The sequence below is a fragment of the Microcaecilia unicolor genome, chromosome 3 (assembly GCF_901765095.1).
Source record: "Microcaecilia unicolor chromosome 3, aMicUni1.1, whole genome shotgun sequence".
In the NCBI taxonomy this organism is placed as follows: Eukaryota; Metazoa; Chordata; class Amphibia; order Gymnophiona; family Siphonopidae; genus Microcaecilia; species Microcaecilia unicolor.
In genome coordinates this window covers 142,420,028-142,445,065 of record NC_044033.1, presented here as the reverse complement: position 1 = coordinate 142,445,065, position 25,038 = coordinate 142,420,028, and the positions used below count along the sequence as shown (strand labels likewise).

The following is a 25,038-nucleotide window of genomic DNA, read 5'->3' as shown; positions in this document are numbered from 1 at the left end:
CAGGAGATAAACAGCACTATTAATGAGTGTGAGAAAAAAAATAAGACTAAAATTCATCCCTTCCTGCCGTTTATATGCATACATCATGAAGTGGGCCTGTTGCCATATATTTAACATGCAAACATTTACTGCTTCTTCTAAGTAGGTGTAAATGTCCAAGGCCTACAATTTCTGCAGCTTTTTGGGGCAGTTTTATAAGGATACATATACACCTGTGGTGGTTTTTATTAGAAGTCCTATGTGTGTTTTGAATGAGTATAAATAAGCATGTAGATATCTATGTTGTATACAAGACTAAATTTTAATTTTAGAAAGCCAAGATATACATGTCCGAATGGTGAATATATGCATATGGCAAGGGGGCATGGTCTGGTTGGGGCTAATATTCAGACCGCAGGAGGCAGCCCAGCTAACTCTCGTGGTCAGCAGCGAACCTGGATATAATTCTAAAATGGCTGCCAGTTAGTGGACTCAGGAGCCGTTGGCTCCTGATGCCATCACCGCTACGGCCCATTGTCTGGCTGAGCCCTGGTCCGATCTTTTGGTTGTGCCGTAGTAGGTGACTGCGGAGCTTTGCTTGTCACCGGTTCCCCTGTCTACGGTCGTTTGTTTCCCTTCTCGCCGCTTGAGCTTGGCCGTGGTTTGGTGCGATCGCATCGGGGATGTGGTGACGGCCGTGGGCGGGTGCAGCGGCCCGATCCTGTATCACCCAGTGGGGTCCTGCGAGTTACAGGGGGCTCGTTTGTCCCACTGTCTGCGGGCATCTGTCTGTTTCTGATAAGGGCTTCTTCAGCGCGGCGGGTTTCCTCTTGACGTCGGCCTGCCGCTCGGTCGGTTGCTGGCCGTTGGACGTTGCGGCGGTGGCACCGTTGGGTCCTTTTGGATAGTGCTGTCTTGTCGATCCAGCTGAGAAAACGGCCTGCATAGACTGTGTATTGGCTTTCCACCTTCTCATCCTGCTGTTTCTCGTTGAAGATGTCCGAGAGTGAGTGGGTCACTGTGCCAGTTACCATGGGAGCAGAAGAGGACAGTTTGTGGAGAGGCTTTCAGCTCCATTTCTGTCATCTTGGTCGATTTCCATCTTTGCCAGCCGTAAGAGGTTCAGTCTAACCCAAGGATTCACCATATACCCTGAAGTCCTTTCTAACAGCATATCTACGGTCCATTTTCGTCTCACTTCTCCTTTCCTTGTTTTCTTTTGTCCTGTTTCTTTTATTCTCTCAAAATGAATAGTAACCGTGTCACCTCTGATTTGGCAATAGCCTATCAGTGCATTGTAAGCCACTTTGAGCCTGCTAAACTGTGGGATAAACGTGGGGTATAAATGTGCAAATAAATAAAAATAAATAAATAAATTCAATGCCAGGCCGTATCTGGTGACCGGCATTGAATTTCCAGGGTATTTTTGGCCACTATAAACATATCTGGTTACGCCAATATTCATCGGCTGACCGGCTAAGTTATTATGGCCAAAGATAGATCTGCTATTTATGTGGGTCCATCTGACTGCTAAACTGAGCCAGTAAGCTGCTGAATATTGGTGCGACATAGCCGGTAATCGGTCTAGCTGCTGAGCACTAATATTCAGTCGAGATAGCGAACTATCTTGATCTGAATATTAGCACTTAAGGCTAATATTCAGCTTAAGGCTATTTAACCGGCCAGGAGCTGTTCCTGGCTGGTTAAATAGCACTCAGGGTTGGGGGGGGGGGTGGTATTTGGCCAGGACTAGGGTGGAGCTAAAGTTTACATATACATTGTCCATTTTAAAAGGGGACTGCATGTTTATGTCCCCTGAGATCAACATTGGAATTTACAACTGCTCTCGGGGACATCTAGGTTATTTGAAGGTACTCATTTTGGGCTGGATTCAGTAAATGATGCTCAAAATTTGATGCTGAATAAAATTGGTGCTGAACAGTATTCTGTAATGGGTGTTCCAGGATTGGCACTCTTTATAGGATAGCATGTAGCACTGGGATTTGCACTCAACTTTGGGCACAAGGATTTACACCAACTAAAACCAGGGGTAAATTCCAGTGCTCAGATTGGGCACGGATTTAAGGGAACTTCTAAACCGTCCATGCCCCTTCCATGGCCGCACTCCCTTTGCAGATGCACATGGAAACACTTAGGCGCTTTTCTATAAATGGTCACATAAGTGTGTTTTCTGGCATATCTACAATTTCTGCCCCGCTCTGGTTCCTTGCATCAGTTAAAACACTTTGCGGTGCCGAAAATTCAGCGCTTAAGCTGCACCTAACATTCGGCACCATGTATAGAATTTCCCTCTTTGTGGGGAGGTCAGTCTTTTATTCCCCCAGTATTTTTTCTCCCCCCCCCCCCCCCCCCCACTCTAAAGTGATACTGGCAAATGGTATCAGGTTCTGTGACAGCTTGGGAAACATATGTGCAGGTTTCTAAAATGGCAGACATACACATGCATGTCCCAGTGCAAACATATGTATGTTCTGAAATACCAGACACACACCAGGAATATAACCTTCATGCTTAACTTATATTACGTACAGGTAAGGGACCATCAGCAGTGATTCTCATCTGCAATAAGATTTTTGGGAGGTTGGTATAACCGATCACTTTTATCTTCATCAGTCCATACTTGGCTTTATCTCATGTGATCGCTTCTTCAAATTCTATTTTATTATATATATATATATATTTTTTTTAATCACTTTTTTAAATATACTTTTAAAAATAACAACTAAACATAGGGAGATGCAATTGAAGCAGTATGCTCGATTTCAGGAGACTGAGCCTTGAAGCAGCAACCAGCGAAACATGATTTCATGTCGGTAGATTCTCCCCAACAAGATAGAAACATGGCGGCAGATAAAGACCAAATGGCCCATCCAGTCTGCCCATCCTCTGTAACCACTAACTCTTTCTTTTCCTAAGGGATCCCATGTGCTTGTCCCATGCTTTCTTAAATTCTGACACAGTCCTCATCACCACAACCTCCACCAGGAAGCCATTCCACGCTTCCACCACCCTTTCTGTGAACAAATTCTTTCTTAGATTCCTCCTAAGCCTATTTCCTCTTAACTTCATCGTATGCCCCCTCATTCCACTGTTTGCCTTCATTTGAAAAAGGTTCACTTCCTCTACATTAATGCCTCTGAGATATTTAAACATCTCTATCGTATCTCCTCTCTCCCTGTTCTCTTCCAGCATACACATGTTGAGGTTCATAAGCCTGTCTCTATATGTTTTATGTCCAAGACCGCTTATTAGTTTTGTAGCTGTTCTCTGGACCGACTCCATCCTGTTTGTATTTTTCCATAGGTGCGGTCTCCAGAATTGCACACATTAATGAAATGGAGCCTCACCAGAGACATATACAAGGGCACTATCATTTCTTTGTTCCTGCTGGTCATCCTTCTCCTTATGCACTCAAGCATAAGCATGCATCCGCTCTTTCTTTGTACACAGAAGCACTTCACCCCATATATTGTACCGTTCCCTCAGATTCCTGTGGCCCAAGTGCATGATCCTGCATTTTTTAGCATTAAATCTTAGTTTCAAATATTGGACCATTCATCAAGCTTTGCTAGGTCCTTCCTCATGTCATCCACATCCTCCGGGGTGTCCACCCTGTTGCAGAGTTTTGTATCATCCTCAAAGAGACAAACCTTACTAGACAGCCTTTCTGCAATATCATTCAGAAAGATGTTAAAAATAGCCGGCCCTAGGACTGAACCCTGCGGTACTCCACTGATAACATCCCTATCTTCAGAGCAAGCTCATTTACCAGTGCCCTCTGTCTCCTTCCATTCAACTAATTTTTAACGCAGTTACTCTAGGTCCCATACTGAGGGTACTCAGCTTCAGGGCCGCCGAGAGACAAATCCGGGCCCGGAGTAAGGCCAGGCCCCCGCCACTGCCCTTGCTGCCCTCCACCGATGCCCTCACCCCCTCCACCAATGCCCGACGCTGCTGTCCCCGGTCTGTCCTGCCTGCCCTCAGCTCCGTCTGCCACCGGGCTCCCTGCATTAAAATCAGCAGCGCCTCAGCTCCGTTTGGAAAGGCAGATCACCTCCCTTCGGGCCTTCCCTCACTGTGTCCTGCCCTCGTCTGATATAACTTCCGGTTTCCGCGAGGGCGGGACACAGGGAGGGCCCGAAGGGAGGTGATCTGCCTTTCCAAATGGAGCTGAGGCGCTGCCGATCTTAATGCAGGGAGCCCGGTGGCGGACGAAGCAGAGGGCAGGCAGGTGAGACCGGGGACTGCAGCGCCGGCAGCCTGACCCCAGCGCTGGGCCCCCCTTGGAGGCCCGGGCCTGGGGAATTTTGTCCCTGCTGTCCCCCCTCCCCCCTCTCAGTGGCCCTGCTCAGCTTATTTATGAGTCCCCTGTGTGGAACCGTGTTGAAGGCTTTGCTGAAATCTAAGTACACCACATCTAGTGCCCCTCCCACATCCAACTGTTTGGTCACCCAGTCAAAGAAATCAGTCAGATTTGTCTGAAACGACTTGTCTCTAGTGAAGCCATGCTGTCTCGGGCCCTGCATTCCATTCAGGCTGAGAAACCTCACAATCCTCCACTTCAGAAGCGTTTCCACCACCAAGGTCAGACTGACAGGTCTGTAATTCCCAACTTCCTCCTTAGTTCCACTCTTGTGCAAAGGGGACCACATCTGCCCTTCTCCAGTCCACCGGGACCACTCCGGACTCTATGAAAGCATTGAAGAGGTCAGCCGCGGAGTCGCCAGAACTTCTCCGAGTTCCTTGAGCACCCTCGGATGTATCCCAACAAGCCTCTTTGCTTTGTCTACTTTTAGTTTAGCTAGTTCCTCATGAACACAGTCTTCTGAGAACGGGTCTTGGTCTACTATACACACATCCCCATTTGCATTTGTTTTCTGCAGTCCTACCCTCGGCCTTTCAACTGTGAACACAGAACAGAAATAATTGATAAGCTGTTCAGCTTTTTCCTTATCTTCCACATATTCGTTCCCCTCAGCTTTGAGCTTCACAATGCTATTATGGCACTTCCTCCTGTCACTTACATATATGAAAAATGTCTTCTCCCCCAGTTTTACAGTTAGCTATCTTTTCTTTCATTTGCCTCTTTGCTTTCCTGACAGCTTTTCCAGCTTCTCTTAGCTTATTTAGGTATTCATGTCTGTCTTCTTCTTTCTGAGTCGTTTTATAATCTATGAAGGCTAATCTCCTTTCCCTTACCTTTTCGGCTACTACGTTCGAGAACCAGAGCAGCCTTCTTTTCTTTTTTCTTTTATGTAATTTATTAACATAAAAGGTTAGTTGCCTTTAAAATAGCTCCATTCAGTCTTGTCCACTGCTGTTCTACTTCCTTCAGCTGTTCCCATCCTACCAACTCTTCCTTGAGAAATTCCCCCGTCTCAACGAAGTTAGTTCTTTTGAAATCCAGGATCTTCAATCTTGAATAAGCCCTCTCCTGTCTTAATATTGAACCGCACCATTCGGTGATCACTAGATGCCAAATGGTCTCCCACTGTTACATCGGAAACATTCTCTCCATTTGTAAGCACCAGGTCCAGAATAGCTCCATTCCGCATCAGTTCCGTTACCCACTGCTGAAACAATTCGTCATGTAGGGAATCCAAGATCCCTTGGCTTCCGGATGACCCCACAGCAGAGACACCCCAATTGACATCCAGCATATTAAAATCACCCAACAGTAGTACTTCCTCTTTCCTAGCTATCTTGAGAATGTCTTCAATTAAGTCTCTGTCCATTTCTTCTGACTCTGAAGGTGACCTGTATATTACTCTGATGTAAATACATTTTCCTTTCCTTCTTTCCAGTTTAACCCACTATACTTCTTCCATACCCCATGTGTCCTGCAGTTCTGTCACTTTAACATTATTCTTAGCATATAATGCCACTCCTCCACCCTTTTTTCCTACCTTGTCCTTCCTGAGTAGATTATAGCCAGGTATATAAGTTAATTATTATTTTTAAAAGCATATAAAATGATTAAAAAATTATATATAATAAAATAGAATTTGAAGAAGTGTTAACATGAGATAGTCAGGTATAGACTGATAAAGTTAAAAGTGATTAGTTATACCAATCAGCTGAACATCTTATTGCAAATGAGAATCACTGCTGATGTTCCATTACCTAATATAAGTTAAGGGTGAAGGCTATATTCCTGGTGCATGTAAGTGTGTGTCTGGCATTGGAGTCGCACCAGTGTGATTATAATTTAAATAATTACCCAGTTGATAACGTTGTTCTGAAATACCATCATACATGTATGTGTTCCATGTTGGCCCTGTTGATATTTAGAGGGTGACACTTGTTAAGTGGATGCACCCACCACAAATAGCTGGTACACACATGTCCGCTCCTGCATCTGTTTTAGAAAAGGCTCTAAGGTGGCAGATCCTTTTCGAAAATACTAGCGGAAATTGACACATCATGACCTGGACATCTCAGTTCCTATTTCTATGTTCTATTTAAAATGGGGCTTCATGTGTCTTTATAAAATAGGTTACAAAAATAGTGCGAACTTGACATCTTCACCTGGGTGACCTGTTGTGAAATTACCCTCCATGCGTGTACTCATGTATTTTTTACAATACACACGTAGAGAAGGGGAGGAGCAGGACTTTTTTTGTGCCGGTATGCACTGGTACGACGTACTGGCACCTCCCCCCCCCCCCCCAGCGAGTCCTGCACCCTTCCTCTCACTCCCCTACTTACTACTACGTTGGGCTTGGCAGCGCGAACGGTGCAGGCAGCGATTGAGAGAGCCTGGCAGCGTCGGAGCTTCCCTCTGCGAGTCCCGCCTACATTGTTTCAACTTCCTGCTTCCGCGTAGGCGGGACTCGCAGAGGGAAGCTCCGATGCTGCCAGCCTCTCTCAATCGCTGCATCGTTTGCGCTGCTGAGTCCGATGCTGGCAGCCTTTCTTTCGCTTCGATGGAAGGCAGTGGAGAAGGAGGATGGGCTGGGAGAAGGAGGATGGGCTGGGGGAAGAAGAATCGCTGGACATGGGATAAGGGAGGGCAGGGGAGAGAGGAGAATTGCTGGACATCGATGGGAGGGGAGGGCAGGGAAGAGAGAATTGCTGGACATCGAGAGGAGGGGAGGGCAGGGAAGAGAGAATTTGCTGGACATCGATGGGAGGGGAGGGCAGGGAAGAGAGAATTGCTGGACATCGAGAGGAGGGGAGAGCAGGGAAGAGAGAATTTGCTGGACATCGATGGGAGGGGAGGGCAGGGAAGAGAGAATTGCTGGACATCGATGGGAGGGCAGGGCAGGGGAGAGAGGAGAATTGCTGGACATGGATGGGAGGGGAGGGCAGGGGAGAGAGGAGAATCGCTGGACATGAATGGCAGAGGAGGACAGGAGACAGAGGAGAATCGCTGGACATGGGAGGGGGGCAGAGGAGAGAGGAGACATGCTGGATATGGATGGAGGGGAGGGAAGAGAGGAAGGAGATGCACCTGGATGGGAGGGCAGGGAAGAGAGGAGAAATGCTGGAAATGGATGGAGAGGAGAGCAGGAGATAGAGGAGAATTGCTAGACATGGATGGATGGAGGGGTTGGCGGGGAGAGAGGAGAAATGCTGGACTTGGATGGAGGAGAGGGGAGAGAAAATTATTGCTTTATATGGATACAGGGGAGGGAAGAGAGGAGAAATGCTGGACATGGATGGAAGGGAGGAAAGAAAAAAGAAGATGCACATGGATGGAGATGAAGGAAAGGGAAGAGAGGAGAAAAACTGCACATGGATGGAGAAAATAGGCAAAATAGGCAAAAGTTATACCTCCTCCAGTCAATTCCACGGATGAGGACACAGCTTTTACTTTTGGATGCATGGCAAGAAATGTAAAAGAAAGGAGGAAAGTAAAGAAATAAATGGAAAGGAAGCCCTCGAAATGGAGTTAAGGGAACAGATAGAGAGCAGCACAATTAGAGACTGGGACCAATATGGATAGAAAAACAAAGTCACCAGACAACAAAGGTAGAAAAAATAATTTTATTTTCATTTTAGTGTTTGGAATATGTCCAATTTGAGAATTTACATCTGCTGTCTTATTTTGCACTGGGTATACTGGAGCTGTAACAGCTTACAGAAATTATTTATAATGGAGGAGTGGCCTAGTGGTTAGGGTGGTGGACTTTGGTCCTGAGGAACTGAGTTTGATTCCTGGCACAGGCAGCTCCTTGTGACTCTGGGCAAGTCACTTAACCCTCCATTGCCTGCCGCATTGAGTCTGCCATGAGTGGGAAAGTGCGGGGTACAAATGTAATAAATAAAAATGTTATTTTTTTCTCCTATACTAGTATAATATTTTCAATGATGTCTGTTTATATGCGCCATGGCTGGTATAAGGGGTGTGGCTACCATAAGGGCGGAGCCATATGTGGTGACCCCACCCATAACGAGTACCGGCACCTTTTTTTCTACAAAAATAAAGCACTGGGGAGGAGTAACCTGTTGGTTAGAGTTGCAAGCTGATAACCACAGAAGTCTGGTTCAAATCTCATTGCTTCTCCTTTTGATCTTGGAGAAGTACAAATTTAGGAGCGCTTTTACTTATCCACGTTAGGTGTTATGCACACTTACTGCAGCTTAAAATGGCATACCGCGGAACATGCTCAGGTATCCTGTGATAGCTTCCAAATTAGTGCTTGCTAATGTGGGCACTAAAAAATATTTCTTTTTTTATTTGGGGTGGCAGGGTACGTGTCGGTGGATGGCAAACGTGCATTCCTGCACTAAACAGTTGGCGTGTTTACATTAGCATACACTGGCAGGTTAGCGCAGGATTGCCACATAAGCCCTTACCACCTTCAAAATGGGTGGCAACATTAGCACATGGCCATTAATACAAAAAAATAGAAAATCGCCCATTTTACTGCTGAGGTAAAAATGGCTATAGGGTACAGGAAAAACCTGCACGAGGGTGTGCTAGGGCCACTTTTTATTGCAACTGAGTAAAAGGACCCCTTAGATTGTACACCATCTGAAATTATGTGTAGTATCTGAATATAACGCACCTTGCGCTGCGTCTGAAAAAGGTGTGAACTAAATACAAATAAAGTCCTTCAGAGCAGGGATGGACCAATGCATTTCTGCCTGTTTGAGCGGTCAACACGTCTAGAGAATGATTGTGTCAGGGTCCTGAAAAATACATGGGGTTGTAACAAGAAGAAGCCCTGGGAGGAGGGGCAGGATAGAAGCAATACCTAGGAAGTTAGCCCAGTTTGTTCCAACCCCATATATTTTTCACAACCCTGACACAATGATGGGTTCCTAGAAGTGTTGACCCCTGACGCAGGCATTTGTGCTGAAACACGGATCCATGTTGGGTCCTTGGACTTTACTGTTGTCTCTTCTGGTGGACATTCACTTTGGATGTTATCCAGCATTATATATGTGTGCTGTATTCCTAATAAAGACCTTCTGCATGCCACTTTTGGCTTCCTAGTTTGTGGAAATCCATTGGCCCATCCCTACTCTGAAAGACAGTGGTTGTTTGTTTGGAAAAGGGTTTTGATCTCCTGCTTTTGTACTTCTAAATCCAAATAAATACATATATTGGAATGGTACCTCTTCTCCACCCAAGCTATGCTTCTGAGAACACCTGCAGGCAGATTGTTTAAAAGTAAATGCACATTTTCATTACACATAGGGCCCTGTTTACTAAGCTGCGCTAGAGGTGCGTTACCATTTTTAGCGTGTGCTAAGCATTAGCGCGTGCTAACCATGTAGATGCCCATTCCTATGGGCATTTACACGGTTAGTGCGCACTAATTTTTAGCACACGTTAAAAATGCTAGCACACATTAGTAAACAGGGCTTATAGGGGCCCTTTTACTAAGCTGCGTAAGCACCTACATGCGCCCAACGCACACCAAAATGGAGTTACCACCCGGCTACCGCATGGCTCTTGTGGTGATTTCATTTTTGGCATGCGTCCAATACGTGCATCTGAAAAATATTTTTCGGACGCGCGTATTGGGTGCGCACCAAGTGGCATTTGACGCAAATAGGCCATTGCCGCCCAGTTACTGCGTGAGATTTTTTTCATTTTGCCACATGTTCATTTTCAACAAAAATTTAAAAAGGCATTTTTTTGCAGGTGTACTGCCCAAAACACGAGTCTACACTACCGCAGGCCATTTTTCAGCGCTCCTTAGTAAAAGGACCCCATAGTTTTTACAAACATAGGCAGTCATATGGTTTTATAAAAACCCTTTCCTTAAGGTAAAATGGGTGACTTTACGTACAGAGGAAGCTTTCTAAATTCACCCTCTATAAAATTGACTTGGAGGAGGTATCCCCCTGTCAGTGTGCTTCTTCAAATTCAAAGTAAAATGATCTGTATGACATTCAAACATGTTGATCAAGATCTTTTGTTTTTAAGGCAAGCATTAAAGCAAGATTATTTCCTGTTGCCACCCCAAGCCATGATCTCAGTGAAGTGTTCTTCATTTCACATGAACTCGAAATGCGTGCTGATGGGAGATGCTGCCCACGCTGTTGTGCCATTCTATGGACAAGGCATGAACGCTGTGAGTCACACGTGGTTAAAACTACTGTTGAGTTGCATCTAATGATATTTGTCATTTTTAGGGTGAAAGATGGCTACTGGTGATTACCTTAAATCAAACTTGGATCCTGAGCGGAGATTAGATGATTGGGTTGATGTGAAAATAACCCACCTTTCATTTTTCCTTTGTTTTCACTTTTTTTTAATCAATTTATCACGTAACAGTACAAGGAAAATCCTTATACAGCAACTAAGGTTACACGACTAAAACAAGAAAAACTAAAAAATAATGGAGTCATTATTCAAAGGCACTTATCTTTTTAGCAGCTGTTGTTAACCAGATAGGTGCCAGTGAGAGGGATATTAAATGGCACTAACAAGATAATAATACTGACCGCCTCAGCACTATTGCTCAACAGCTTTCTTAACCCTTGATCAGTGACTTTGGAGGGACAGCTTGATTGAGGCAGTGTCTCAATAGTACCAAATTCTTTTATTTTTATTTGTACTTTTATTGTTAACAAATTTCAAATTGTACAATCACATCATATACGCAACTAATGAAATACAGAAACATCACAGAAATATCTAAGGAAATTAAACAATTACATTCATCCACAATCCTAGATAATAGGACTAATGATATGGAAAATTTAAGTAAAAGGGAAAAAAAATTAGTAAATCCAGAACAGACACAAAAATCAGCAAGAAGTCTCAACCATCCCTAACGATGTCCCTATATAAACTGTGAGAAAGTCATGTTATAACATTAAGCTCTTCCTTGGACAACACAAACTCTAATAATTGTTTGGGATCATTAAAGACATAGGGGCTGATATTCAGACAGCGGGAAGGAGCCCAGCTAACTTCCACGGTCAGTGATCAGCCCGGATTTTCAGTACCAGGCTATTTCCAGTGACCGGCATTGAATATCCAGTTTATTTTGGGCCGGTAAGTTAATATTTGGAAATAGCCGGATAAATTTAAACTGGCCAAAGATATTCTGATGTAGCCATTTACAATAGCCGGCTACAGTGGTGATCCTAGCCTGCATGACACCCGGGGCGGATCGTTGATGCGCCCCCCCCCCCCCCCCGGCGAAATGACACCCCCCGGTGCACGCCGCTAGGGGGGGGGGTGCCGTGGCGCGCCTGTCAGCTGAGTTCACTAAGTTCGCTGTAGCTTCCTCTGCCCCGGCTGGAACAGGAAGTAACCTGTTCCGGGGCAGAGGGAGCTACAGTGATGTTAGCGAACTCAGCTGAAAGGCGCGCGCCACGGCACCCCCCAGCGGCGTGCACCCGGGGCGGACCGCCCCCCCCTTGGTACGCCACTGGCCGGCTATGTGCTAAATATTTGAGGATAGCCAGCTCTATTGCACAATATAGCTGGTTATATCCTAGTCACTAACTGGGAATATTCAGCAGGGAATAGCCAGTTATCCCCCACTAAATATCGCCGAATAGCCAGTTAAGTGCCATTTAACCGGCAGAATTCATCTCCAGAGCCAGAGCCCTAGGGCAGAGGCCAGAAATTCCTGGTGATGCCGCTGGTTATTCATAGAAATATCAGGAAAAATTCTAATCATCGAGCCCCAAAATTCTTGATCCATATAGTGGAAATACAATTTCAGAACAGTATCCCTATCTGGCACCAAAGCAAACGTCACTACCATGGTGGTTCTTTGGCTTACAAGTGCCAAAGATGATGATTGCAAAAGATCTGTCAGATTTACTTCCTGAATACCCGTTTTGTCTGTATTGTCTGGCAACATCAGACAATGTGTTCTCACTTTTGTTGGTAACAACTTGAACATTTCTCTAAAATACTTCCTAACCATATTAACAGGTGCTATCCAAGGTGACTTTGAAAAATTCAAGAATCTTAAAGTAGCTTTTCTCTGTTGATTTTCCATATACTCCATTTTTTCTAGCTGTATAATTCTTATCTTTAACAAAGGTTCCAAGACTTTTTTGTAGTTCACCAGAAACTTTATTTATCACAGCTACCACTCTTATTGACTGTTGATCCAAAGCCTGAGCCTAACAAGTTAAAGTTAAGTACATAAGCATCACCGTGCTGGGACAGACCAAGGGTCCATCGAGCCCAGCACCCTGTCACCGACAGCGGCCAAAAGAACAAGCAATTTGTCCCGCCCATCCTAGAAATACTGTATTCCCTCATCTAGTCAATACAATTCTATGGATTTTTACTCCAGGAAGCCGTCCAACCCTTTTTTGAAGTCCGCTAAGTTAACCGCCTTAACCACCTTTTCCGGCAGCGAATTCCAGAGTATAACTACGCGTTGAGTGAAGAAATATTTCCTCCAATTCATTTTAAATTTACCACACTGCAGCTTCATCGCATGCCCCCTTGTCCTAGTATTTTTGGAAGGTGTAAACAGACCCTCCACATCAACGTGTTCCATTCCACTCATTATCTTATAGACCTCTATCATATCTCCCCTCAGCCGCTTTTCTCCAAGCTGAAGAGCCCCAGCCTCTTCAGCCTAGCCTGATAGGGAAGCCATCCCATCCCCTGTATCATCTTTGTCGCCCTTCTCTGCACCTTTTCCAATTCCACTATGTCTTTTTTGAGGTGCGGCGACCAGAATTGAACACAATACTCGAGGTGCGGTCGCACCATGGAGAGATACAACGACAGAATAATATCCTTATTTTTGTTTTCCATCCCTTTCCTAACATTCTATTTGCTTTCCTAGCCGCAGCAACACATTGAGGAGAAGTTTTCAACGTATCATCAATGATGACACCTAGATCCCTTTCTCAGTCCGTGACTCCCAACGCTGAACCTTGCATAACGTAGTTATAGTTTGGGTTCCTCTTTCCCACATGCATCACTTTGCACTTGTTCACATTACAAGTTATAGACAAATTACTAAAATCTAAAAGAGGTCAGCGACCTTAGTGATGCCAAATTCTTTCCAGTTTACAATGATAGAGCTGAGAGTGCCTCAAGGGATATTCAAAAGCACTGAAATGATCTTATAGCCCAATTCCTGAAACTATCTGCTGAAAGGAGATCTAACAAATGCCTGAACGCTTGAATGTTTTCTGTACTTTTCTGTTGGACTTGATCATAGGAGAGGGAGAGCTAGGGCACTGTGATCAGAGTGACTACTTGGTTACAAGGTGTTAGATAATAGTATAATTTATGCTAAAATGTCAGTTTAATATTGGTGTCATTTTCAGGTCAAGACAGTTATTGACATATTTGTTCTGTACACATTCATTATCCAAAAGGAATAAAGACGTTGCAGCAGACAAGGTGATAAAAGAAGCAGGAAACTTTATTAATTAAATAAAAAATGTGCCTGCCATGGATGTGTTTTGCCCAGCAAGGGCTGCTTCAGGGGCAAAACATACCTTATGATGTGAGCCTTTCACTTCACCATAGGTATTACAGGACCTCCAACCTCCGGGGGAGGGGGGTGTCACTGTTCAGGCAGCATCTCAGGATAATGTATTAGAAAAATAGAAAGAGCAAACCAAATTACCAATAGAAATACAATTAAGGAGATCTTTTACTAAAATGCAGCAGAGTACTGCACATTAACAGTAAAAATGAACATGTGGTCAGTGCATCCACCCTTTATTTACTATGCAGGGCAGACAGCGAAGGACAGGTCTATATCTGGGTGTCTGTCTTGAACAGGTACATCAGCAAATTGTGCCACTTACACACACGAGTGCCCTAAGCACTATTCTGTAAGTGGGCACTGAATCTGGCATAGGGCCAGATTCAGTAACTGGCAGGTGATGGGAAAAATCTGCACCAAGATAATCTATAAAGAACACTCTGGGCCGAGCACCCTTTTATAGAGTTTTGCTTAGCATGGATTTCCACGTCCACCTTTGGACTTGTGTCTGCTGAAACCTGGTGTAAATCCTGGTGAACAAGTTGGGCGTATAACTCTGGTATTCTGTAACACTGCGCCTACAGTCTGGGACCATCCCAGTCCCTTGCCATAGCCACGCCCCTTTTCAGTTTACACACGAGACACTTCGGGCATTCAGCCTTATAGAATAGTGCGTAGGCAGCGGGGCACATAAACCCAAATTAGTGCCAGTTAATGTCACTAATTCATTATTAACGGTTTGTTAACTGAGTCATTTGCACACACATTTGCCCTGCAAGCCCAAATATAGAATCCAAGGAATAGTGCATAACTGTGAGGAGCATACACATGAGTGTAGCATAGGTGGGACATGGGTGTGTATCCCACTTATGCTCATAACTTTGTAAGTTGCGCGCGGTGCTTGCCTCACATAGGCCCATCCATTTATGCCTTCCATAGACCTGGCAGAAGTGGTTGCACTTAAATGTAGGCGCGCCAATGTGGGTTATGCTAGTATTCTATGATGGAATCTGGGCGACCAGATGCCATTATAGAAAAGGTTCTCACCACACTATATTGAGGTGCCTTCACTTAAACACCCCTCTATATAAATGCCCCTTAATGCAGGGGCACCATGTAACATGCCTGGGCCATTAGTGTGGGCCTTTCGTGCTATCAGCCTGGCTATGTAACATGATGCCTATGTCTTAACTGTCTACAGATACCCACAGCGGTGCCATCCATTCTCAGCTTCTCCCCCCAGATCACCACCCAATCAGCTCTCCCTCCTGATCCTCCACCCCTGTTTGCAAAGTCTGAACCCTGACCCCGCCCCCCCAATCACAAAGTCCGAACCCCACCTCCACCGTATCCCTCCCATAAGCACCTCCTCTCCCACCTGTCCCCAACCCAACCCTCCCACCACCCCTCAGACCCTCCTGGAACCCCTATTCACTTCTTGGACTTATCTGGATGCAAGGCCTGGTGGTCCAATCCCCCTGCGTTCCCACTCTCTCTGGCTCCAGATTCAAGATGGTAGTACTGCTAGGGGTCAGCCTTCCATACAAGGGTAGGCTTGGGAAGTGGGTGGTAGTATTATTTATTAAGCTTTAAAAATAAGCATCAATTTGAAATATCTTGTTAAAACATGCTGTGCAAAGATAGTTAAATCTATCTATTGAAGTGAGTTCTAGCTACTTTAGGGTCCTTCTAGGTCTAAAAAATATTACTAACTATGTCCAGAATCTAGCAAATATAATTTTTGACTGAAGAGTGCCTTCAGGTTCCAACTGGAGATGAATTTAAGCCCTCTATAAACAGATCTTTGGAAAATAAGCTGGGAGTACCCATTGCAGGTAAAAGCATAGACCTGGATATTTGCTGTTTCCAGCTTCATCTTCATTTTGTAAATCTCCAATTCTTTTTAAGGAAGCAGAGTAAATTATAGCATTTCAAAATGCGCACCATGCCAAGATGTATCTAAACGTGTCAAGTTATAGATATCAGTAAACATGAGTTGTTTACAACTTTACCGTAATACCTACTTCCATATCATCATGCTGATCAATCCATAGACTGGTGGGTTGTGTCCATCTACCAGCAGGTGGAGATAGAGAGCAATCCTTTTGCCTCCCTATATGTGCTGCCGGAAAATCCTCAGTATGTTCTCTATCTCAGCAGGTGGTGGTCACACACAGCAGCAGCTCTGGCTAGGTCTCCAAGCCTAATTTTTAGGTTTTGTTGAGTACCTGGGGTTGAGGGATCTTCCTGAGCAAGTGCAAACCTGGTGGTGCCAGGTACCTCCTTTTCTCCCCCCTCCCGCTGGCTCCGTTTAAAAAAAAAAATTTTTTGGACGTCCTTAAGGGCGTTTATTTCAACGTTTATTTCAACGTTTATTGCAGCTGCTCACTGGGACACCAGTTCGTTACAGCTCGGAGCGAGAAGCAGGTAATTTTTACCTTTTTATAGCGGGCAGGGGGTTCCCCGTTCGGTCTCCACGTGGCTTATGGCGTCGGAGGGCGAGGGCGCGAGGATTCGCTCCCCGGACCGCTTGGGTGCGTCTAGCGGGGATTTCAAAACATGAATCGCCTTTATTAGGCATCAGTTTGGAGTCCGGTCAATGTCCCGGCTCCTCCTCCGGTGCGGCGGTTTTTCCCGCCATAAGCGCCCATCCCCCGCTGCTCGCCCACTCCATGTTGGCCGGCCACTCTGCTCGGACGGCTTCTTCTTGGGCCGCCCTCGAGCTGGGAGACGTTAATACTATGGTCGCCCTTGATTCGGGCGATGGTAAGAAAGCGGCCAAAGCTAACCGCCGTTCTTCCCGAGCGGCTCCTTCTCGGAGTTTCATGCCGGACGCCATTTTGGATGCGCAGCACGTTTCTCCCCCGCTCTTGCGAGCGCCGGTTGAGGGTGCGGCTAGGGCCGTGGCCCAAGCTGCAGAAGTGCACAGTTCAGGGGGATTCTCCCCTGAGTTCATTTTGCTGCTGCATCAGGCTTTTCTTATGCAAAACGCTGCCCCTGCCCCCCTGTCAGATAAAGGGGTTGAGGCCTCCGGAAGCAAACGCCCTCGGGTGGATTTCCAGGCCCTAGAGGACTCTGTCTCCTCTGATGTAGATGAGGGCAGCGTATCTGAGTTCTCCCAACGGTCCTTTGGGGATTCCTTGGAGGAGACGGATTCCCGCTCGGATGGAGCGGATGACCCCTCTGCAGCGCGGATCTTTCGCTCAGAGGATTTGCCCAACCTGTTAGTGCAGGCCATGAGCATTTTGAAGATTTCCTCTCCGGAGGACGTCTCTACCTCAGCCTCTGTTGGCTCCGCCATTATGCTGGGGACAAAGCGCCCGCCTAGAACCTTCCACGTACATGAAGCCATGCGCACCTTGATTTCGGCTCAATGGGATGTCCCAGAAGCGAGCCTCAAAGTGGCTAGGGCTATGTCCCGCCTCTATCCTCTGCCTGAAGGTGAACAGGAGGCCTTTCTTTGGCCTACCTTGGATTCTTTAATCACTGCGGTGACTAAGAAAACGGCGTTGCCGGTGGAAGGTGGCACGGCCCTAAAGGACGCCCAAGACAGAAGATTGGAGGCGGCCTTAAGGTCATCCTTCGAGGCGGCTGCTTTAAGCTTGCAGGCCTCAGTTTGGGGCTCCTATGTGTCCAGGGCGTGCCTGACGATTGTGCAGCGGGCTTCCCCCTCGGATCATTCCTTGAGGGCTGATTGGCCGGCCCTGGAATCGGGCTTGGCTTATTTGGCAGACTTGCTGTATGATGTCTTGAGAGCCTCAGCTAAAGGTATGGCTCAGACAGTCTCTGCGCGGCGGTGGCTTTGGCTGAAGCATTGGTCTGCGGACCACGCCTCTAAGTCTCGCCTGGCTAAGTTGCCTTTTAAAGGCAAGCTGCTTTTTGGGGTCAAGCTGGACAAAATTGTGACAGATCTCGGCACGTCTAAGGGCAAGAGGTTACCAGAGGTCAGGGCTCGGGCCAGTGGTGCTTGCCCCGGGTCCTCCAAAGGACGGTTTCAGGAAGCCCGTCGGTATCGCCCGGGCAAGTCGGGCTCCTCTGCCCCCTCTTCCTTCAAGAGGAACTTCTCCCCCAAGCAGCATTCCTTTCACAGAGACCGCCGTCCCGGAGGTGCTTCCTCCGGTCCTCTCCCAGGGTCTCGTACCCAATGACGGGGCCCTGGTCCATGGCCCAGTGCAGATTGGAGGACGCCTGTCCTCGTTTCTGGGCGAGTGGACCAGGGTAACTTCAGACGCTTGGGTCCTGGAAGTCATAAGAGACGGCTACAAGCTAGAGTTCTGCCGACCCTTAAGAGACGGGTTTGTACTCGCTCCCTGCAAGTCTCTGGTCAAAGCTGTGGCAGTGCAGCAGACTTTGGACAATCTGATCCGCCTGGGTGCGGTCGTTCCGGTGTCAGAAGATCAGCTTGGCAAGGGACGTTACTCCATTTACTTTGTGGTACCAAAGAAACGAGGTTCTGTACGGCCTATCCTCGACCTCAAATGGGTGAATCGGGCCTTGAAAGTTCGGCACTTCTGAATGGAGACTCTCCGCTCTGTTATAGCGGCAGTGAAGGCAGGGGAGTTCCTGGCATCCTTGGACATCAAGGAAGCTTACCTGCATATTCCCATCTGGCCTCCTCATCACGCTTTCTGCGTTTTGCAGTCATGGGCCGACACTTCCAGTTCAGAGCCCTCCCGTTCGGGTTGGCTACTGCTCCGCGGACCTTCTCCAAAGTAATGGTGGTCATCGCGGCCTTCCTTAAAAAAGGAAGGAGTACAAGTCCATCCTTATCTGGACGACTGGTTGATCCGAGCCCCCTCTTATGCAGAGTGCGGCAGAGCTGTAGACCAGGTGATTGCTCTTCTGAGCTCCCTGGGGTGGATCATCAACTGGGAGAAAAGCCAGCTGCGCCCGACTCAGTCCCTGGAATATCTAGGAGTTTGTTTCGACACCCAAGTGGGCAGAGTGTTCCTGCCGGACAATCGAATTGTCAAGCTTCAGGCTCAGGTGGACCAGTTCCTAGTAGCCTCTCCTCTTAGGGCTTGGGACTATGTGCAGCTGTTGGGCTCTATGACGGCCACGATGGAAGTAGTTGCTGACCTGAACATGTATACCCTGGAGGAAAGGAGGAACAGGGGTGATATGATACAGACGTTCAAATATTTGAAAGGTATTAATCCGCAAACGAATCTTTTCCGGAGATGGGAAGGCGGTAGAACGAGAGTACATGAAATGAGATTGAAGGGGGGCAGACTCAGAAAAGATGTCAAGAAGTATTTTTTCACGGAGAGGGTGGTGGATGCTTGGAATGCCCTCCCGCGGGAGGTGGTGGCGATGAAAACAGTAACGGAATTCAAACATGCATGGGATGTGCATAAAGGAATCCTGTGCAGAAGGAATGGATCCTCAGAAGCTTAGCTACAATTGGGTGGCAGAGCAGGTGGAGGGAAGAGGGGTTGGTTGTTGGGAGGCGAGGATAGGGGAGGGCAGACTTTTATACGGTCTGTGCCAGAGCCGGTGATGGAAGGCGGGACAGGTGGTTGGGAGGCAGGAAACACTGCTGGGCAGACTTATACGGTCTGTGCCCTGAGAAAGACAGGTACAAATCAAGGTAAGGTATACACATGAGTTTATCTTGGGCAGACTGGATGACCCGGCAGGTCTTTTTCTGCCGTCATCTACTATGTTACTATGTAGTGCCCTGGGCCAGGGCTCATATGAGACCACTACAACTCTCTCTGCTGCAGCGCTGGACTCCAGTGTCGGAGGATTATGCTGTGCGCCTTCCCTTGGACCCAGCGGTGCGCAAGGCGCTGAGCTGGTGGCTGAGGACAGACAAGTTGTCCGCAGGGATGCCTCTTTTGACCCCGGAGTGGGTTGTCGTCACGACGGACGCCTCTTTGACGGGCTGGCGAGCCTATTGCTTGGGAAGGACAGCGCAGGGGCTCTGGTCTCCTGCAGAGGCAAAGTGGTCTATCAACCTCCTGGAACTCAGAGCCATTCGGTTGGCGCTTTTGGAGTTTCTCCCGGTACTGGCGTTGAAGCCAGTACGGGTCCTGTCGGACAATGCCACGGCTGTGGCCTATGTCAATCGCCAGGGAGGTACCAAGAGCGCCCCTCTAGCCAAGGAGGCCATGAATCTATGCCAGTGGGCGGAAGCGAACCTGGAACAGCTGTCGGCGGCCCACATTGCTGGAGTCATGAATGTCCAGGCGGACTTTCTCAGTCGCCATACCTTGGATCCCGGAGAGTGGCAGCTATCGGCTCAGGCGTTCTTGGACATCACGAAGTGCTGGGGCCAGCCGAGCCTAGATCTGATGGCGTCATCGGCCAATTGCCAACTGCCTCGCTTTTTCAGCAGAGGACGGGACCCTCGATCTCTGGGAGTAGATGCTCTTCTCCAACAGTGGCCTACACAGGAGCTTCTCTATGTGTTCCCGCCCTGGCCCATGTTGGGCAGGGTGCTAGACCGGGTGGCAAAGCATCAGGGCCGGGTAATCCTGGTGGGTCCGGACTGGCCCAGACGTCCCTGGTATGCGGACTTGATCAGGCTCTCAGTGGACGGACCTCTGCGACTGCCAGCGGAGCAGGGCCTGTTGCATCAGGGTCCCGTGGTGATGGAGGATCCCTTCCACTTTGGTCTTACGGCCTGGCTATTGAGCGGCAGCGTCTGAGGAAGAAAAGCTTCTCAGACAAGGTCATCGCCACTATGCTGAGAGCGAGGAAGCGCTCTACTTCTACTGCTTACGCCAGGGTTTGGCGTACCTTTGCATCGTGGTGTGAGGCAGGCTCACTTTCTCCCTTCACTGCTCCAATTTCTTCAGTGTTGGCATTCCTGCAAGAAGGTCTGGAGAAAGGCCTGTCGCTCAGTTCCCTTAAAGTCCAGGTAGAGGCTCTGGCTTGCTTCAGGGGCCGCCTGAAGGGTGCTTCCCTGGCTTCGCAGCCAGATGTGGTGCGCTTTCTCAAAGGCGTTAATCACCTGCGCCCTCCTCTGCACTCAGTGGTACCTGCGTGGAATCTCAATCTGGTGCTAAGAGCCTTGCAGAAGCCGCCTTTTGAACCCTTGTCGAGGGCATCTCTGAAAGACCTGACGTTGAAAGCAGTCTTTTTGGTGGCTATCACTTCAGCCAGAAGAGTTTCCGAGCTCCAGGCGCTATCATGTCGAGAGCCCTTTCTGCAGTTCACTGAGGCAGGAGTGTCTATTCGCACAGTGCCTTCCTTCCTGCCCAAGATTGTTTCTCGCTTCCATGTGAATCAGCAGCTCTGTCTCCCATCCTTTCGTAGGGAGGACTACCCAGAGGAGTACTCTGCTCTCAAATATCTAGATGTGAGACGAGTCATCATCAGATACTTGGAAGTGACCAATGATTTCCGGAAGTCGGATCATCTGTTTGTCCTGTTTGCAGGTCCTCGTAAGGGTCTGCAGGCTGCTAAGCCTACAGTGGCAAGATGGGTCAAGGAAGCCATTGCAGCAGCTTATGTGGCCGCTGGGAAGGTGCCGCCTATCCAGCTGAAGGCTCACTCCACTAGAGCTCAGGCGGCCTCGATGGCGGAGGCCGGGTCCGTCTCCTTGGAAGAGATTTGCAAGGCGGCAACTTGGGCATCGGCTCATACCTTCTCCAGGCATTACCGCTTGACTGTGGCTGCTCGGGCGGAGGCCCGGTTTGGAGCTTCAGTGTTGCGGTCAGGGATTTCTATGTCCCGCCCTGGGTGAGTACTGCTTCGGTACATCCCACCAGTCTATGGATTGATCAGCATGATGATATGGAAGGTAAAATTATGTATCATACCTGATAATTTTCTTTCCATTAATCATAGCTGATCAATCCATAGCCCCGCCCAGATATCTGTACTGTTTTTATTCTGGTTGCATTTCAGGTTCAAGTTTAGTCTTCAGTTCCTGTTCAGGAGGACTTCGTGTTCAAGTTTTTTCAATTGGATTCTTCAGGAGTTGAGACGATTTTGTGTTACAGTGAGCTGCTGCATTCCTCTCCCCTCCGTTTCACGGGGCTGGATTGAGACCTAAATTCTGCCGGCGCTCCCTCCCGCTTCGTGCGGCTGTAGGGCAGCTTTGTACCCCTCCCGCTTCGGCGGTGTTAGGGTCAGTCAGCTCCTCCCGCGGTTGCGGTTGCAGGATAAGCCAGATCCCCCCGCATCGGCGGGTGTGGTGTCCCTCCCCCGCTCCGCGGGGATGAGCTGGACGGATTCTCCTCCCCCACTTGTGTGGGGATGAGCTGGGTTAATTCCCCTCCCCCGTTTCGGCGGTGGTGAGCTGGGCAGAGTGTCCCTTTGTGGGTGTAATTCTCTAAGTGCTGAGTCCTGCGATGGAGCTTTGATATCGACATACTGAGGAGTTTCCGGCAGCACATGACCACATATAGGGAGGCAAAAGGATTGCTCTCTATCTCCACCTGCTGGTAGATGGACACAACCCACCAGTCTATGGATTGATCAGCTATGATTAATGGAAAGAAAATTATCAGGTATGATACATAATTTTACCTTCCTTCAGTCAGGGCTGGTACAACCATTAGGTTAGGCCTTTGCCTAGGGCAGCAGCTTCTGGGCGATAAGCAGATACAATCAAAGCGAAACAAGAGATCCTGACAGCCAGAGAAACTCAAAGAACCATCAGTGTGTATTTTTACCTACAAGATGGGTGGGTAATCTTCAAATAGCCCATTTAGCTGGGTAAAGGACATTTGGAAATTGCCTTCATTATTTGTGTGAGTGATACATACACATACACACACAACAAAGTTTTATATTTTAAAGCATGATGTTTTGGGGGGTTGAGGGCAGATTACGGGCCTAAAAGTTAATTGGCAGGGGGGAGGGTAAGGTTTAAGGTTTGCCTAGAGTGTCCAATACCCTTGCACTGGCCCTGCCTTCAATATGGGATATAGATACTAAATCAGAATAATGGCACTGTGGTTTAACTGTTATTACATGAACAGCTGTTTGCAACAGCTGGAAAGAAAATCTGTAAGTAATTTGTAGCAATTACTTCAAATTGTGCCATACAGCTCTAATTCATTACACAATACTGTGTTCTAGTATCGTAGCAGATGTGGGACATGAAAGTATGTTTGAAAAGGCAACTATTGCCTATAAAGAAGGTTGATTTTAAGATTGGACAAACATATGTAAAGTCTGTGGGTACTCTTTCACCCATAGACATTGCATGAAGGGTCCTAGTTGTATTTCACTGCATGAAAATTTACTGCAGGATACCTTAGTGCCACAGTTTAGTGAATCCAGTGGTAAATTTACTTTTTGCTGCAGCTGAGACTATCACATATTCCTGGCAGTATCAACACAAAGATAGCAAGCACCAAGTTGGACCAATCCTTTAAAAAGCATTCTCTTACAGGCAGATGATCAGAAGCCCCACGCTGTTCCAAACAGTGCTCTAAAATTAGTGCTGGAACAGTGCGGGCCATTAACACCCCTATGATCAGAGCTAATAGCATGCAAATTTAAGCCCAAGGCACAATCCTCCCGCAGAAGTTGTTTGACAGGTCCAGGCTGTCAAAAAAAAAAAAAAGACTCAGCCTTGTGAGGACCCCATCCCAATCTGACACAGGGCCTGATACCCCCCCCAACAAAGCACCAGACCCCCCCCCTAGCTCCCCGACACAGCACCTGACTCCTGGTGGTCTAGCGCTCCCCAATCCCCCCAAAAATAGCAGCCCCCCTGTGGTCAAGCACCCCTCCTGAAAAAGGGGGTGCAGAAATGGGAGAGTCATGGGTGTAATGGGGGTGTTCCTAAAATTAATGCGCATTGTTATAGAATAACAATATGCCTAGTGTATTGCCTAGTGTATATGCCTAGTGTAGATGCGTTCACTTGCACCACGTTTCAGTTGGTGCAAACAGCCATGCCTAAATTTAGGTGCAACTCCTGGATGTAAGTGCTAGTCTATAAACCACGCCTAACTTTAAGCGTAGCTTATAGAATAGCGCTTTTTTCGGCGCCAATTATTTAGACACCATATATAGAATCTAGCCCATAGAGTGGGCCATTTTTAAAAAGTTCATTTCTGCGCATACAACACTGGTTTACCAATGAAAAGGACTTTGAAAACTGCCCTGAAAAAGTCTATAGCAATAGTCGCCATTCACAAATGGAGAAAATGGGAAAATTACAGGAGAGTGTTGAGCAGCGTTAAAGCTGCTGAAAGTACTGTCGGACCAAATCAGATATTCTGATTCCACACCTAAGTTGTTAAGAACAAGTTGTAAGCTGCTTTCTTATATTTAATATAATGATTGCCTGTCTAGAGGTTGCATATGATACGTGTCTGTGCATCTGTTCTAGGGCTTTGAAGACTGCCTTGTCTTTGCTGAATTAATGGACCAGTACCACAATGATCTCCGTAAGCAAATCAATGTCTTGTATCTTGTTTTCACCCCACTGTTCCTTAGTGAGCATTCATTAATGTGCATTCAGTGTGTGTCAAATCGTCATTACTGCTCAGCTGGCGTGTGCGCCTGGTGGTAATTCTGAGTTTGACGTGTGCTGAAAACACACGGTAGAAAATAATTTATGCAAGTAGACACCTATTTTTCTTTATAAAATAGGTGCCATAACGCGCTTATAGAGTTTTATTATAGGAGGGTAATTCTGTAGCATAGGTGCTAACATTTGCATGCCAATTATGCCCATAAATGTTTAGAATAATGTCATTTATCCCCTGGATTCTATATATGGCACTTAGATTTGGGCCAAGAAAGCAACAAGGCAAATGGTTTGCAGGATCCAATATGAGTACACTCTCATGGTTCGTCCTCCACCTCTATCCCGCTCTCTGTTGGAGTTCCTCAGGGATCTGTCCTTGGACCCCTTCTTTTTTCAATCTACACCTCTTCCCTGGGCTCCCTGATTTCATCTCATGGTTTCCACTATCATCTTTATGCTGACGACACCCAGCTTTATCTCTCCACACCAGACATCACTGCAGAAACCCAGGCCAAAGTATCGGCCTGCTTATCCGACATTGCTGCCTGGATGTCCAACTGCTACCTGAAACTGAACATGGCCAAGACCAAACTTATTGTCTTCCCACCCAAGCCCACTTCTCCTCTCCCTTCACTCTCTATCTCAGTTGATAACACCCTCATCAACCCCGTCTCATCTGCCCGCAACCTCGGTGTCATCTTCGACTCCTCC

At 47.2% G+C, this 25,038-nt stretch overlaps 1 protein-coding gene across 2 annotated transcripts in view; it reads left to right on the top strand.

The window, feature by feature from the left end:
* Positions 1-25,038, top strand: part of KMO (kynurenine 3-monooxygenase) — a 112,041-nt gene that overhangs the window by 74,291 nt on the left and 12,712 nt on the right. For both annotated transcript variants that reach the window (XM_030196419.1, XM_030196418.1), the window contains 2 exons: positions 10,385-10,532; positions 24,187-24,244. In XM_030196419.1, the coding sequence (XP_030052279.1) occupies positions 10,385-10,532; positions 24,187-24,244 (206 nt within the window). The remainder of the gene's footprint in view (positions 1-10,384; positions 10,533-24,186; positions 24,245-25,038) is intronic.